The following is a 15429-nucleotide window of genomic DNA, read 5'->3' as shown; positions in this document are numbered from 1 at the left end:
GCTCCCCCAACTGGACTTAGGGGCAATAGCACCTCGCTGGTCAAAATACTGCCTCTGACACTTACTGGTTACCGGACATTGGCCAGGTCGATTAACCTTGCCTTTTGTCTGTTTCCTCATCTGTAAAATGAGAGAAGCAGATTAAATTAACTAGGATATGCAGGTGCTTAGAAGGATGTCAGGCACAGACTAACCACTAAAGAACACCTAAGTGCTCCCCAAGCAACCAGAGACACCCTCCCAGACCCCATCACGGAGGTACCGTCGCCTGGGTACGATAATCCTCAAGCCCCGGTCCAGCCTTGTTGAACCAGAAACACTGGGTGCTGGTCCCAGCAACCCGTTTTAGCAAATGCTCCAGGCGACCCTCAGAGACACTGATCTACGGCACAGCCCGGTTCCTCTGTGAAATGCAGACTCAGGCTCCAGTTTGGCAGAATCTGCATTTTCTTCTAGTTCCCCAGAGATGTGATGGACACATAGCATGAGGACGTTTCAAGTGTACGACTAGTTTCAACGCGACCGCGGCCGGAGTGGCATTTGAGATGTCCGTCCCATCACATCACCTACATTTCTTTTGTGGTGCGAACCCGTAAGATCCACCCCCTCGGCACCAAGTCTATAATACAGTATTAGGAGCTCTCATCACCATGCTGTGCATTGCCAGAACCTGCTAGTCTTATAGCTGGAAGTTCGTACCCTTGCATCACTATGTATTGATTCTGCTTAGTAAGCTCTCGGGTGATGCTGCTGCTGGGGTGTGGACGCCACATCAGACAGATGGCACAGGACTGGGGGGCTGGATCCAGGGATCAGATTAATGGATGGAGAGGGAAAGATATTAAGAGGTGGAGGGGTGGGACCAGGGTGTGGCTGTCGAGGGAGGTATTTAAGTCGAGATGCCTCATTTGCCAGCTCTTGTCACAGGAGCAGAGCATGGAAACCCATCTAGATCTCAGGATGTCAGACCCAGGGGTCCCTCCTAAAGGTAAGCCAGAGGGATGTGAACTGAAAGATAATGTGTGACGGAGTCAGCTGAGAAGAATGGTGGAGGTGAGGCTATCTGGAGGTGAGGCTATCGGAGGACAAAACCAATCAGAGGGAAACCCAGTTCACTGTTGTTTTTTTTTTAAATATTTATTTGGGGGGGGGGGGGAGAGCACAGAGGATAGAGGTCCTAAGCTGGCTCTGCCCTGACAGCAAAGAGCCTAACACAGGGTTTGAACTCACGAATCGTGAGATCATGACCTGAGCCAAAGTCGGACGCTCAGCCGATTGAGCCACCCAGGCTTCCCACCGCCCCCTAATTCTGCCTTTGAATTCCAAATCTTCCCCTGGTTACCTATGACATAATGCCTCTCATCCTTCAGAAATAGAGCCTCTGATCCCCACTGGGATGATTAAGTGACACAATGGGAGCTTAGCCAAAAAATCTGGAAATCAGGGCTTGTGCTAAACCACTTTCAGGCACAACCATTAAAATCTTAAAAAAAAATTTTTTTTTTATGTTTTTGAGACAGAGAGAGACAGCATGAACGGGGGAGGGTCAGAGAAGGGGAGACACAGAATCTGAACCAGGCTACAGGCTCTGAGCTGTCAGCACAGAGCCCGACGTGAGGCTCAAACTCACAAACCACGAGATCACCACCTGAGCCCGAAGTCGGATGCTTAGCCAACTGAGCCACTAGGCGCCCCAAACATTAAAATCTTTTAAAGTGGCTACAACCTGGCATGCCAGGCTGGCTCAGCCAGTAGAGTGTGCAACTCTTGATCTCAGGGTTTTGAGTTCTGGCCCCACGTTTGGTGTAGAGATGTCTTCTTTAAAAAATAATAAAGTAGTAACAGCTAGAAGTCTCCATTTTAAAGATAACATTGATGGGGCACCTGGATGATCTCACGGTTTGTGGGTTTGACCCTGCGTCGGGCTCTGTGCTGACAGCTCAGAGCCTGGAGCCCGCTTCGGATTCTGCCTCCCTCTCTCTCTGCCCCTCCCCTGCTCACACTCGGTTTCTCTCTCAAAAATAAACATTTAAAAATAAATAAAAATAAAATAAAAAGTTAATGTTGCAGGGGATGATATGCTTGCTCCAAGCTCACAGCACAAAAACAGGAGCCCTAGAACCCTCTGTCATGAATGCTGGAGCCCAGTTCAATAAACTACACGTGTTGGCCACTGGTTCTCCAAAAATGGAGCACAGCACAGCCTCAAACCCATCATTTAATCTCCCCGTGCCTCAGTTTCCCCATCTGTACCAACCACGTGGGGAAAAGTCAGAATCGAGTCAGCTGGTATTCACAAAGCACCCAGAAAAAGTGTCTGGCACGCTGTGAGGGTAAGGATGTTTGTTTTCGAGGAATAATGGACATACATAACATCGTGTGAGTTTAAGGTGTGCAATGTGTTGACACGTTTATGTATTTCAATACGATTAGCACCACAATGTTAGCTGACACCTCTATCACAACCCATTAATTATCATTTTCTTTTCTGTGGTGACAACATTTAAGATCTGATCACTCAGTGGGGCGCCTGCCTGACTCAGTCCGGTAAGCGTCCGACTCTTGGTTTCGGCTCAAGTCTTCATCTCAGGGTCATAAGATTGAGCTCTGCGTTGGGCTCCGCACTGGGCGGGCAGGTGCTTAAGATTCTCTCTGTCCCTCTACCGCTCAGGTTCACACTCGCGCTCTCTCTCCCAAAACAAAAGATCTAGTCACTTAGCCATTTTTAAGTGTATAATATAGTACTGTTGACTCTAATCACTGTGCTGGGTATTCAATCTACAGAGCCCTTACTCTAATCACTGTGCTGGGTATTCAATCTACAGAGCCCTTACTCATCTACTTGTCGCAAAAGTTTGCAACCTGTAACATCTCCCCAACCCACCCACCACTACCACCACCTGCACCGCCCACCCCCATGCCTGGCAACCACCATGGTACGCTGTTTCTACAAGTTCATCTTTTATGGATTCCACATATACGTGGTACCATACGGTACCTGTCTTTTCTCGGATGTATTTCACTTAACATAACACCCTCAAGGTCCATCCATGTTGTTGCAAATGGCGGGAATGAATAATATTCCATTCTGTCATATCCCTTTCATGTTTCTGACCCTCCCCCACCCCCCCATCTTCTTTATCCATTTACCTTCTTCCACTTTGTTTCATTCTGTTAAGGAAACTTTGAATAGCATTTCTTGATTGTAAGGTAGTCAAATGTAGCTTTGCTTCTTTCATAGTTTACTCATGTGTCGCATGTCGAAATCCTTCCCTGCTCAGAGGTCATAAAGATAAGTCTTCAGAAAGTGTCCTCAAATGGTTTTAAGCTGTGACTTTCTCACTGAAGCCCCTCGAGTCTTCCGTCCTCTCTTAGTAATTTGTAGGTATCTTGGGAGTTTTGGGCTGCTTTTGTGAATGTCGTCTTTCGCTTTTCCAAATTTTGTTTCCAGCTGAACATGGCTGGTACAGAGAAATGTTACAGGTCTTCTAACTAGAAAAACTGCTTAACTCTCAATAGCTCTAAAAGCCCTTACCTGTGGAATTCTGTTGGCTTTTCTAGTAAATAAGATTACCTACAGAGAATCCGTTTTATCTCTTCCCTTCTGATCTTACATTTTTTTTTTTCTTTCCTTATAATGGAACTAGATTACACTGTCACGGTGCTTATAGATGTCCCTTTCATGTTCCTGACTCCACAGAAATGCACATGTTTTTCCATTAAGTACAGTGTTTGCTAGAGGGATTTCATATATAACTTTCACAGAGCGTGGCAAGATGGCTTTGCGCCCTGATTTACCAAGATCTTCTTTTTGGGGGTTACAAAGATCAACTTTATTGATGTGCAATTTATGATTAAAGTCTATCCATTTTTACGTGCACACTTAAAAGTAAGTTTTGACAAGTGTACATGCCTATGAACCGCCACCCTAGTGGAAACACAGAACATCTCCATCACCCTAAAACAGTTCACATCCTATTGTGGTCATCATCCCCCAACCCCGTCCCCACACACAACACGGGGACCACTAGCCTCAGGCACCATGTGATTTGCTTTCTTGCCCTACAGATTATCTTCGCTTGCCTGGTAATGCCTATAAATCAACATACAGAGTATGTGCTCTTCTGTGCGTGCCGCTGCCTTTGCCCAGCATGTTTTTGGGATACGTTCGTGTTATATGAGTGGCTCATTCTGTTTTAGTGGAGAAGTACTATTCCATTGTATGAATACAACACAATTTGGCTATCCATTACTTGCTGTATGATGAATACTTTTGGGTTATCCCAAATTTTTGGCTACTATGAATAAAACTGGGTAGGAACATTCACATACAAGCCTTCATGTGGTGTTTTTACTAGGAACAGAATTGTTAGGTCATTGAATTCTTTGTATATTCTGGATATGAATTTGACACATGTATTATATTTTCTTCCATTTTGTACTCACCTCTTCTTTTCTTTTTAACATTTACTGTTGAGAGACAGAGCACGAGCAAGGGAGGGGCAGACAGAAAAGGAGACACAGAATCCGAAGCAGGCTCCAGGCTCTGAGCTGTCAGCACAGAGCCCGACATGAGGCTCACAAATCATGAGATCGTGACCTGAGCCGAAGTCGGAGGCTTAACCAAGCCACCCAGGTGCCCCGTCGTCTATTTTCTCAACGCAGTCTTTTGAAGAGCAAACTTTTTCATCTTTGTAAACCCCAGTTCGATTTTTACTTTTATACTCTGTGCTGTTGACACCTTTGTCTGACCCAAGGTCTCAAAGATTTTCTCTGATGTTTTCTTCCAGAAGTTTTAGAGTTAGGCTTTATATTTATGTCTGAAATCTACCCGTAGCTCATTTTTTGCATATGGTTCAAGATAAAGGTTGAAGTTCATTTTTTTTCCTGTAAGGATATCCAGTTGACCGAATACCATTTGATTTCTTCTTTGTCCCATGTTTGATTCAGAAATGTGTTTAATCTCAGACACTGGAGGAGAGATGTTACAGTTATTTTTGTTACACATTTCTATCTTAACTCCTATGTTCAGAGAACATATTTTGTATGATTTAAATCATTTAAAATTTTTTCAGACTTGGTTTGGGGCCCAGCATATGCTCTATCCGGATGAATGTTCCATATGTACTGGAAAGAATACTTAATTTCTACCATTGTTGGGTGTAGAGTCCTATAAATATAAATAATGAAGTTGGCTCCTAAGATTTTTACTTTTAACAGCTTTATTGAGATATAGTTGGCATATAATAAACTTCACATATTTAACCTGTACAGTCTGATAAGCTCTGATAAATATCCTATCCTTTGAGATAAAACATACTTACTCTTGATGTATTTATTTAAAATAGCAATGTTGGGTTCAGTCAACGTATTTTAAGGACTTCTGAAACTATTTTCATAAGTGAACTTGGCCTATATTCATCTTTTCCTTTTTTCTGTTCTTTATTTCTTTATCTTGTCTTATTGTGCTTAACAAGTATGGAGTCAAGGCCACAATGACCTGAGGACATCAGGTGGATGACTTTGAAAGGGATCCGAGGAAACAGAGGATAAATAGATATATGCATTGTGTTGATTGCGGAGATAATTTCATGAGCGTGTCAGTATACGTACATCAAAATTTACTGAGACTGCACACTTTAAATACGTAGTTTAGTATACATCAACTCTATCTCAATAAAATTGTTAGAGTTCAGTCCGGGGTCTCGTGAGGTTGTAATCAAGCTGTCAACAAGGAATGCAGTCATCTAAGACTTCACTGAGCCTGGAGGACTGATCCACTTCCAAGAGGGCTCGTTCACAAAGCTGTTGGCTAAAGGCCTCAGCTCCTCACTGACTTTCCTCTGGAGACCTCAGATCCTTGCCAAGAGGGCCTTGCCGTAGGGATGTTCCATATGGCTTCCCCTGGGAACAAGTGATCCAAAAGAGAGAAAGTGTCCAAGACAGAAGGCACAGAGACTTTCATAAGCTCAGAAGTGACATCTCATGGTATTTTCTGTAAGCTGACCAAGTCGGGTACCATGTTGGATGGCAAGTACACAAAGGTGTTAACACCAGGAGGTGAGGACCATGTTGAAAGCACCATGTGCATGGGAGAATGACATCGATATACTGTGAGAGATTCGGTGCGTTCCTTGAAGCCTCATGATATGTTCAGTCCTGCATTTCAGACATGACCTAATTGAATCCTCAGTAGCCTTGTGAGAGAGGGACTTTAGTCATCTCCAACTACACTTGAAACTTCTGAGCCCTGAAGGAGCAAACATGTGTTAAAGGTCAGTGCCATGCTGGGGCTCAAAGCTGGGACTCCTGGAGCCTCTGTCTCATTGTCTGTCACTGGATGCCCTCATCCCAAATCTATTGTCTCACGGAAATATCAGTCCAGATGCTAGAGAACCAGTGACCCCTACGATTGTCTATTCTTCTGATAACCTGTTGAGCTCAAGGAACCCAGAAGCGCTAGATGCTACAGGAACCAGATGACCCCCACACTCTGTCCACCTCCCTGACAGGACCCTGTATGACCTGTTCCCTGAAACACTGATTTCTCAACACCTCTCCATTCATCTTCTCTATGCAATACTCATCTCTTCATCGCTCCTCGGGGATTCTGTTCCCTCTGTCTGCATTTCCCTTCCTGCAAGGAAGTACATGGCTCACTCCCTCACCTCATCCAGACAGACCTTCGCTCACTGGTCATTAAAACTAACTCCCCCCACACACACACTCAAATTCCTTATCCCCTGTTCTGAATTTTGCTTCTCTATAGAGTACTTAGCACTACATAAAGTACTGTGTATTTTAACACTTTTAGTTTGTGTATATCTGTGTCTTCACTAATGTAATCCATGAAAGTAACCGTGTTTTATTATTATTAATCGACTATTTTTGGAGCAGTATTAGTTTCACAGCAAAATTGAGCAGAAGGTACAGAGATTGCCCTTATACCTGTCCGCCCCTCCCCCACCCCCACACACACAATCTAGGAGTCGACACACAAGGGATCCTTTTTTTAATTGCTATTTTGGAGAGAGAGAAAACGTGAACAGGGGAGTGGGCAGAGGGAGAGAGAGAGAATCCCAAGCAGTCTCCACACCGAGTTCAATCCTAGCACCCTGAGATCATGACCTGACCCAAAATCAAGAGTCGGATGCTCAACTGACTGAGCCACCCAGGAGCCACAATATCTTTATTTAAATAACCCTCTCCAGGGGCACCTCACTGGCTTAGTCAGTAGAGCATGCAACTCTTGACCTCAGGGTTGTAACTTCAAGCTGCACATTTGGTGTAGAGATTACTTAAAAACAAAATCCTTGGTGCACCTGGGTGGCTTAGTCAGTGAAGCGTCCAACTTGGGCTCAGGTCGTGATCTCGCAGTTTGTGAGTTCGAGCCCTGCGTCAGGCTCTGTGCTGACAGCTCAGAGCCTGGAGCCTGCTTTGGATTCTGCGTCTCCCTCTCTCTGCCCCTCCCCTGCTCACACCTCTCCCTCCCTCTCTCTCTCTCTCTGTCTCTCAAAAGTAAACGTTAACAACAACAACAACAACAAAATCTTTTTAAATATATATAGTGCTTTCCTATGCTGAGTATATGGAAGACCAGCTGTGACAAAATGAAGCTTAGGAAACAGAACCAGAAAGTCATTCACGCCATGCATACATATCTGGGACTCTCAGTCACCTGACTGAGAGCCAAGCCTGACCTCTGTGCACAGGGAGGAGGAGTTCCGGTATTTGAGGAAGGGAAGTGCCTTACACCTGTGTCTTAGAGTTGTCGAAACACTTCATCTGTACCTTTGTCTCCTTCCCTCCCAGGAAAGCACCAGAAGCATTCACATAGGAAACGAACAATGTTCACTGAGGACCAACTGGAAGCCTTGGAATTCTTGTTCAGTCAGAACCCTTACCCCCCACCCAGCCTGCAGAAGGAGATGGCCTTGAAACTGGGGATCCACCCGACAGTACTCCAGGTTGGAGAATAAAGCCTCACCTTGCCAAGCCACCTCCCCAGAATACCCTAAATTCAGAGACCCTAGCATAATTCCTGAAGCTTAATACCAGTCTGGTCTCCAAGATTCCAAAGACCCAGACTCTTACCCCCAAACCCTCCCTCCCAACCCCGAGAGCAAGGATCTGCAAATCTTTTCTCTGTAGAGGGCCAGGCAGGAAATAGTTTAGACTCTGTGGGCTGTGTCACGTCTGCCAAAATTATTCAGCTCTGCAGGGACAGCGTGAAAGCAGCCATCAACAATAAGTAAATGAATGGGTGTGCCTGCATTCCCATAAAATTTTGTAGACACACATTCGAAGTTCATATAATTTTCACAGGTCACAAATATTCTTATTGTGCCTTTTTTCCCCCTCTCTTTCTCTCAACCATTTAAAGATGTGACACCTGTTCTTAGGGGCACCTGGCTGGCTCAGTCAGAAGAGCATGCAACTCTTGATCTAGGGATGGTGAGTTCAAGCCCTAAGATGGGTGTAGGGATTACTTAAATGAATAAATAAAAACTTAAAAAGAAAAAACCACAAACAACACTGTTCTTAGTTTATGGACCATACAAAAACACGGTTGCAGGTAAAAATTGGCCCATGAGCCTCAGTGTGCTGACATCAGTCTCTCCTGCTCTGGGCGTTTTGATCCCTGCCTCACCTGTTTTTTTTTATATATTCATTATTGAGAGACAGAGCATGAGCATGAGCATGGGAGGGGCAGAGAGAGGGGGAGACACAGAATCCGAAGCAGGCTCCAGGCTCCGAGCTGTCAGCACAGAGCCTGACGTGGGGTTCGAACCCACAGGCAGTGAGATCGTGACCTGAGCCGAAGTCGGACGCCCAACCGACTGAGCCACCCAGGTGCCCCCCTTGCCTCACTTTCTGTCCCCACCACCTCTCATTCCTGCTCCCTTTCACATATGTCAGGAGAGTTTGCAGCTCTAGGATCTGAGAAGCAGAGTTGCACAACTAGCTGGGCTCACCTAGCACTGTCCATGGTATCGGGTAAAATGAAAACATGTGGACTGTCCTTTGGATTCACCAACCGGTTGCTCCTCTCTTTTCCTCCTTAGGTTTGGTTTAAGAACCACAGAGCGAAACTCAAGAAAGCCCAATACAAGCACGTGCAGCAAAAACCAGAACCTGAACAAGAGCATGTAGCTGGGGTGGACCTCAAGACCAGCTCTTCCAAGAGAAACATGGCTACATCTCCAGGATTCTCTCATGGTGCCTACCCTGCGTCCCTGGTTTACACAGATCATCCAATACCTTCCTTCCAACTCCGCCTATGCCCCAATTTGAAGGCTCTCCCAGACCATTCCATTGGCCACAAAATAGTCCACTTTGGCTGCTGTCAAGATCCTAATATCTACTCCCTTTGTCCCATTTTGGAATCACAGATTCTTTCTGCAAGTTTCACTGCTAATCCCTTTGGTTCTACATCACCACAAAGAGCCTTATGAGAGAAGCCAGACACAAAACGTTACATATTGTCATTTGCAACGATGCCCAAACAAGGGACAGATATGAGATCTACACAACCTGGATGCATTTCAAAACCATGATACTCCATGAAAAGAAAAAAAAGACACAAAAATGCCCGTGTGGTGGAATTAAGCAGAAAGAGCCAGTAAAACTTACTGGGGATGGTGATGTTTCATGTCTTGATTAGGATGGAGCCTACCTGGATGTATAAAGTCATCAGAAGACACAGAAGTGTGATACTATGTACATCACAAAAAACAATCTTGACAGCATGGAGACATCAGCTAATGCCATGATGGTCATCATTTTGCAATACGTAAACATAACAAATCAACATCTTCGTGTACACCTTAAACTTGCACAATGTTATGTATAAATTGTATCTCAGTAAAGCTGGAGGAAAAAATGTTTTCATTATATCTCAATAAAGATATACATATATACATAATGGGACTACTAAGGACAGTTATCTTTTTTCCTGCTTCTTCTGTCTTGATTTTGTGATTGTCTTTTCTTCATCATTGTTCCGCTAATAAGATTTAGCCAATGTCAGTAAGTGGGAAGTTGGTTATTTTTTCTAGTTTTCCTTTTTATTTATTTTTTTTTTTTTGGTCACCTCCCCAGCCATTATTTTATGTCCTGAACACCCAAATATCTCCAGTCCCCCAATCCTCTCCAATTTTTCTCTTCTTTTCTTTTTTTTCTTTTTTGCTTCTCCCTCTACTAAGACAATGGAAACACCACAAGCCCTTCCAAGGAAATTCTCAGGCCTTCTTCCTTCCTAACCACTCTCTCCCTGTGCTTGTAGCATCTGTGAATGAGCCAAAGACGATCCCATTAACCGTGTGCTTTGTCAGGAACACGTAAGATTCTGAGCCTGTGGGATTATGCACTTGTTACCTGTCAGACCTGGCCTTGGTGCTCCCATGCAGGAAGATGCCCATAAGGCTGTGCACCTGTCTTACAAAGGTGTCCTCAGGTTGTGCAGGGGCAGCGTTGGGGTTCTGGCATCTCTGGTCCATCCTGAGCTTCAGAACCTGGGTGGCCTCAGAGCGGGCCAGTAGCCAAGCCAACCGCTCCGCACTTTCCAGTGTGCACTCCTCACCAACTAGCACCTTACAGGCAGATGTCATGCTGGGGGTGGGGGGCGGGGCTTTAAGAGGATTGCAGTCTCTCTCCCTCTCATTCTCTTCCGGCCAGAGGCAACCACTCCAGCGTGTGCTGTGGTCCGAGGGGATACAAAGCCTCCCCTGCTAAGCCATCGACGACACCCCCGACCCCAGAAGGCTGCTTTGACTTTCGCCTGGTCGTACACTTCACGTGATTGAATCATCCTGCAGGAACCCTTCTGTGTGGCTTCCTTCACTCAAGTGCCGTCGATGAAACTCATGCACATTGTGGACAGCACGCTGTTGAACCCAAGAAATCCTGGTGTAACACAGTGGTTCTCAACCAGGGGCAGGTGCCGCGCACCTGGTGACATCTGGCAGCACCTGGAGACACTTTTGGCTGACGCCAGAGCGGGGAGGAGGGTGCCTCTGGCACGTACCCAAGTGGATCCTGAGCAGCTCAGTTTGTGGGTCAGACCCCTCCAGGAAGAGTTATCCGGCCCCAAGTGACAATAGTGCCAGGTTGAGAAGCTCTGGGACAGCCTGGCAGACTGAATCTGGACAGGAGCCAGAACATACCTGAGAGCTCTGACCCATAACCAGGAAACGAAGCCCCAAGTGGTGTAGCCATCAGCCCAGAAGGGCTGGATCAGCTTAATGACCGAGCGCTCCCCTAATCTTTGCCCGGACCCTCACCTTCACCTTTGGACCAACCAGACAAAGCGAAACATGTCCCCCCTACCCAACCACAAAGGGTGTCCCTGCTTCCTGTGTCAACCAGTCTCCAATCAGGGCACTTTTTTCTTCTATAAAGCTGTCAGCTCCCTGGTTTGACAAACTCAGTCGATTATCGACAGAGGTGGTCTCACTACAGCAAGAATAAATATTTGCCACTCTAGAAAACAGTGTGGAAGTTCCTCAAAAAATTGAAAATAGAACTACACTATGACCCAGCAAGTGCACTACTAGGTATTTATCCAGAGGATACAGGAGTGCTGATTTGAAAGGGCACATACACCCCAATGGTTATAGCAGAGCTATCGACAATAGCCAAAGTATGGAAAGAGCCCAAATGTCTCTTCGATGGATGAACGGATAAAGAAGATGTGGTCTATATATACAATGGAGCATTACTCGGCAACCAAAAAGAATGAAATCTTGCCATTTGCAACAACCTGGATGGAACTGGAGGGTATTATGCTAAGCAAAAAATGTCAGTCAGAGAAAGACATATCACATGACCTCACTCATACATGGAATTTGAGAAACTTAACCAATGAACATATGGGGAAGGGAAGAAAAATGAGATAAAAACAGAGAGGGAGGCAAGGGCACCGGGGTGGCTCAGTTGGTTAAACCTCCGACTTCGGCTCAGGTCATAATCTCACGGTTTGTGGGTTCAAGCCCTGCATCGGGCTCTGCACTGACAGCTCAGAGCCTGGAGCCTGCTTCAGATCCTGTGTCTCCCTCTCTCTGCCCCTCCCCTGCTCGTGCTCTCTCTCAAAAATAAATAAACATTAAAAAGGGGGGGGGGCATCTGGGTGGCTCAGTTGGTTGAGTGACCAATTTTGGCTCAGATCATGATCTCACAGTCCCTGAGTTCGAGCCCCGCATTAGGCTCTGTGCTGACAGCTCAGAGCCTGGAACCTGCTTCAGATTCTGTGTCTCCCCCTCTCTCTCTCTGCCCCTCCCCTGCTCATGCTCTGTGTGTCTCTCTCTCTCAATAATAAATAAACATTAAAAAAAATTTTAATGCTTATTCATTTTTTGAGAGAGAGAGAGAGAGAGACAGAGTGTAAGTGAGAGAGGGGCAGAGAGAGAGACACAGAATCCGAAGCAGGCTCCAGACTCTGAGCTGTCAGCACAGAGCCCAACGTGGGGCTCGAACCCATGAACTGAGAGATCATGACCTGAGCAGAAGTCGGACACCCAACCGACTGAGCCACTCTGGCGCCCCAAATGTTAAAAAATTTAAAAAAATAAAAATAAAAAACAGAAGGAGGCAAACCATAAGAGACTCTTAAATACAGAGAACAAACTGAGGGTTGATCGGGGGAGGGGAAAGGGGTGATGGGCATTAAGGAGGGTACTGGTTGGGATGAGCACTGGGTATTATATGTAAATGATGAATCTCTGGGTTCTACTACTGAAGCCAAGACTACACTGTATGTTAACTAACCTGAGAATTAAAAGAATAAATATTTGAATATTTACTCATTCTCATTTGGGAGTGATCTTCATTGATTTCTACAAACCTGATACCCAGGCCATATTTAAATTTCTCAAAACAGGGGCACCTGGCTGGCTCAGTCAGTAGAGCATGTGATGCTTGTTCTCAGGGTCGTGAGTTCAAGCCCCCACATTGGGTGCAGAGATCACTTAAAAAAAAAGTCTTATTTTCTCAAAATACCTTGTCAACGCTGGTTGTTGGAATCAGCATCCCAGCAACAGCCACACAGCGGAGGCTACCGATGGACGTTACCTAATTCCTCCACCCCTCCCACAGTTATCAGAGAGATAATGGTCTGCTTGTAAGAATATTTCCTCATCCATTATCACAAACAAAATAGTGATAGCTGAGGAAGAGTAGACTCAATCTTTTCTTGGTCGGAATAAAGAACTCAAGGGTGCTTGGGTGGCTCAGTCAGAGGACCACGAGACTCTTCATCTCTAGGTCGTGAGTTCGGGCCCCAAGTTGGGTGTAGCTATTAAATAAATAAACTTAAAAAAAAAAAAAGAACTCTATGTCCTTGTTTATTCCAACAACAACAAAAAATGAGTCTACTTATTCTGTTGGGGGTAATTTTTTTTTCAGTTTCCCATGGGTTTTTAATTTTTATGATTTTTTTTTAATGTTTATTTTTGAGAGAGAGAGAGAGAGAGACAGAGCATAAGCAGGAGAGGGGCAGAGAGAGAGGGAGACATGGAATCTGAAGCAGGTTCCAGACTGTCAGCACAAAGCTCAACGTGGGGCTCGATCATGACCTGAGCCGAAGTCGGACGCTTGACTGATTGAGCTACCCAGGTGCCCCATCTATTTATTTTTTGAGAGACAGAGACAGCAAGCCGGGGGGGGGGGGGGGGGCAGAGAGAGAAGGAGAGAGAAATCCCAAGCAGGCTCTGAGCTTTCAGCACGGAGGGCCCAATGTGGGGCTCCAACTCACGAACCATGAGATCATGACCTGAGCCAAGACCAAGAGTTGGTCGCTTAACCGACTGTGCCCCACCGACCATGGATTTTTTATTAAGTTTAATTCCCCTCTTCTTTCTAATGTTCATTTTTGAGAGAGAGACACACAGAGAGCCGGAGTGGGGGAGGGGCGGAGAGAAACGGAGACAGAATCTGAAGCAGGCTCCAGCCTCTGAACTGTCAGCACAGAGCCTGACATGGGCCTCGAACCCACAAACTGCGAGATCATGACCTGAGCCGAAGTGGGACGCTTTACCCACTGAGCAACCCAGGCACCCCTGGATTTTTTAATATGCCCTTAAGAGTACAGAGCATCCATTGATTGCCTGGGACGTCACTCGAGTGCAAGTTTTACATGATCAGGAACTTCCTTGTGCTTGTGCCCCATCCCAGTTTGCAGAACAGACCCCTTCACCAAGTTTTCCAAAACGTTCATGAAAGAAAGAAACAAGAGGAGAGGGAGACTGGTTGATTCGTCCAACGGCTTTCTAGAGCCTTGGGATAAGAAGCCTCACCTAGATCTAAGCCCCTCCCACCACGTACCAGCCCAGCGTGGCCCAAACCTGCCGACAGGACTAGAAGCACCTGGGGAACTTGCAAAGCCCAGGTTGCAGGAATGGAGGGCGTGTGGTCCCCAGAAGCGGACGAAAGTCTACCCAGGACTGCATTTAAACAAGGCTCAAAGCGCAAGAGAGGCACTAAAGCCTGAATGGTCCGGAGGGATGCACCTCTTGAGAAGAGTCAGAGAATCCCCAGAGCAAGTTCCCAGGGTGAGCCGCAGGGGAGGGCTGGGGCAGCGGGTGCTGGACGCCGAGGGCTGGAGCCCACCCGGGTGCGTGCCAGACTGGGAACCCCGGGTTGGGGGTGGGGGGAAGGGGTTCCATTCCCAGCCCCAGGGGTGGGGATACTCGGAGACCCCGAAGCTGGGTTTGCATTCTGCCTTCTCCCCTGGCCACCGATGAATGGGGGAGACTGTCTCCACTGTGGGGACCTGCGTGCCCTATTACCGTGTGTGCTCGGAGGGCATCTGCACCACCCCAGCTGGAACCCCCGTTCATCTCCACTCATTGTTTGCCTGTGGCTGAACTTCCCCCAAAACGGAACCACAACATGTGAGCGTGTGTGCGTGCGCGCGCGTGTGAGACTTCTTCCGTGCACGACTTCACTGCTGAGATCCATTCATGTTCAAGTGAGCACAGTATTTAACATCTTTTAAAAAGAGACTTCGGTAGGGGCACCTGGCTGGCTCAGTCAGTCGAGCATGTGACTCGTGGATCTCACGGTCCTGAGGTGGAGCCCCATGTTGGACGTAGAGTTTACTTTAAGAAAAAATTAAGGGGCGCCTGGGTAGCTCAGTTGGTTGAGCGTCCAGAGCCTGGAGCCTGCTTTGGATTCTGTGTCTCCCCCTCTCTCTTCCCCTCCCATGCTTGTGCTCTGTCTCTCTCTGTCTCAAAATTAAATATTAAGAAAAAAGGGTTTTTTTTAATTAAAATCTTTATTTTTTTTAATTTTTTTAACGTTTATTTATTTTTTTGAGACAGAGAGAGACAGAGCACGAACAGGGGAAGAGCAGAGAGAGAGGGAGATACAGAATCCGAAACAGGCTCCAGGCTCTGAGCTGTCAGCACAGAGCCCGTCTCGGGGCTCGAACTC

The 15429-nt window shown here is 46.3% G+C and overlaps 1 protein-coding gene across 1 annotated transcript; it reads left to right on the top strand.

Moving 5' to 3' along the window:
- The first annotated feature begins 7817 nt into the window (after window positions 1-7817).
- Window positions 7818-9455, top strand: DPRX (divergent-paired related homeobox). Its single transcript, XM_047834619.1, has 2 exons — window positions 7818-7967; window positions 9066-9455. The coding sequence occupies exons 1-2, from the start codon at window positions 7848-7850 to the stop codon at window positions 9453-9455; spliced, it is 510 nt and encodes a 169-aa protein (XP_047690575.1). The 5' UTR covers window positions 7818-7847.
- The last annotated feature ends 5974 nt before the right edge of the window (window positions 9456-15429 follow it).

Source organism: Prionailurus viverrinus, chromosome E2 (assembly GCF_022837055.1).
Source record: "Prionailurus viverrinus isolate Anna chromosome E2, UM_Priviv_1.0, whole genome shotgun sequence".
Lineage (NCBI taxonomy): Eukaryota > Metazoa > Chordata > Mammalia > Carnivora > Felidae > Prionailurus > Prionailurus viverrinus.
The sequence above is the reverse complement of the archived record's forward strand: the minus strand, read 5'-3'. Positions and strand labels throughout refer to the sequence as shown.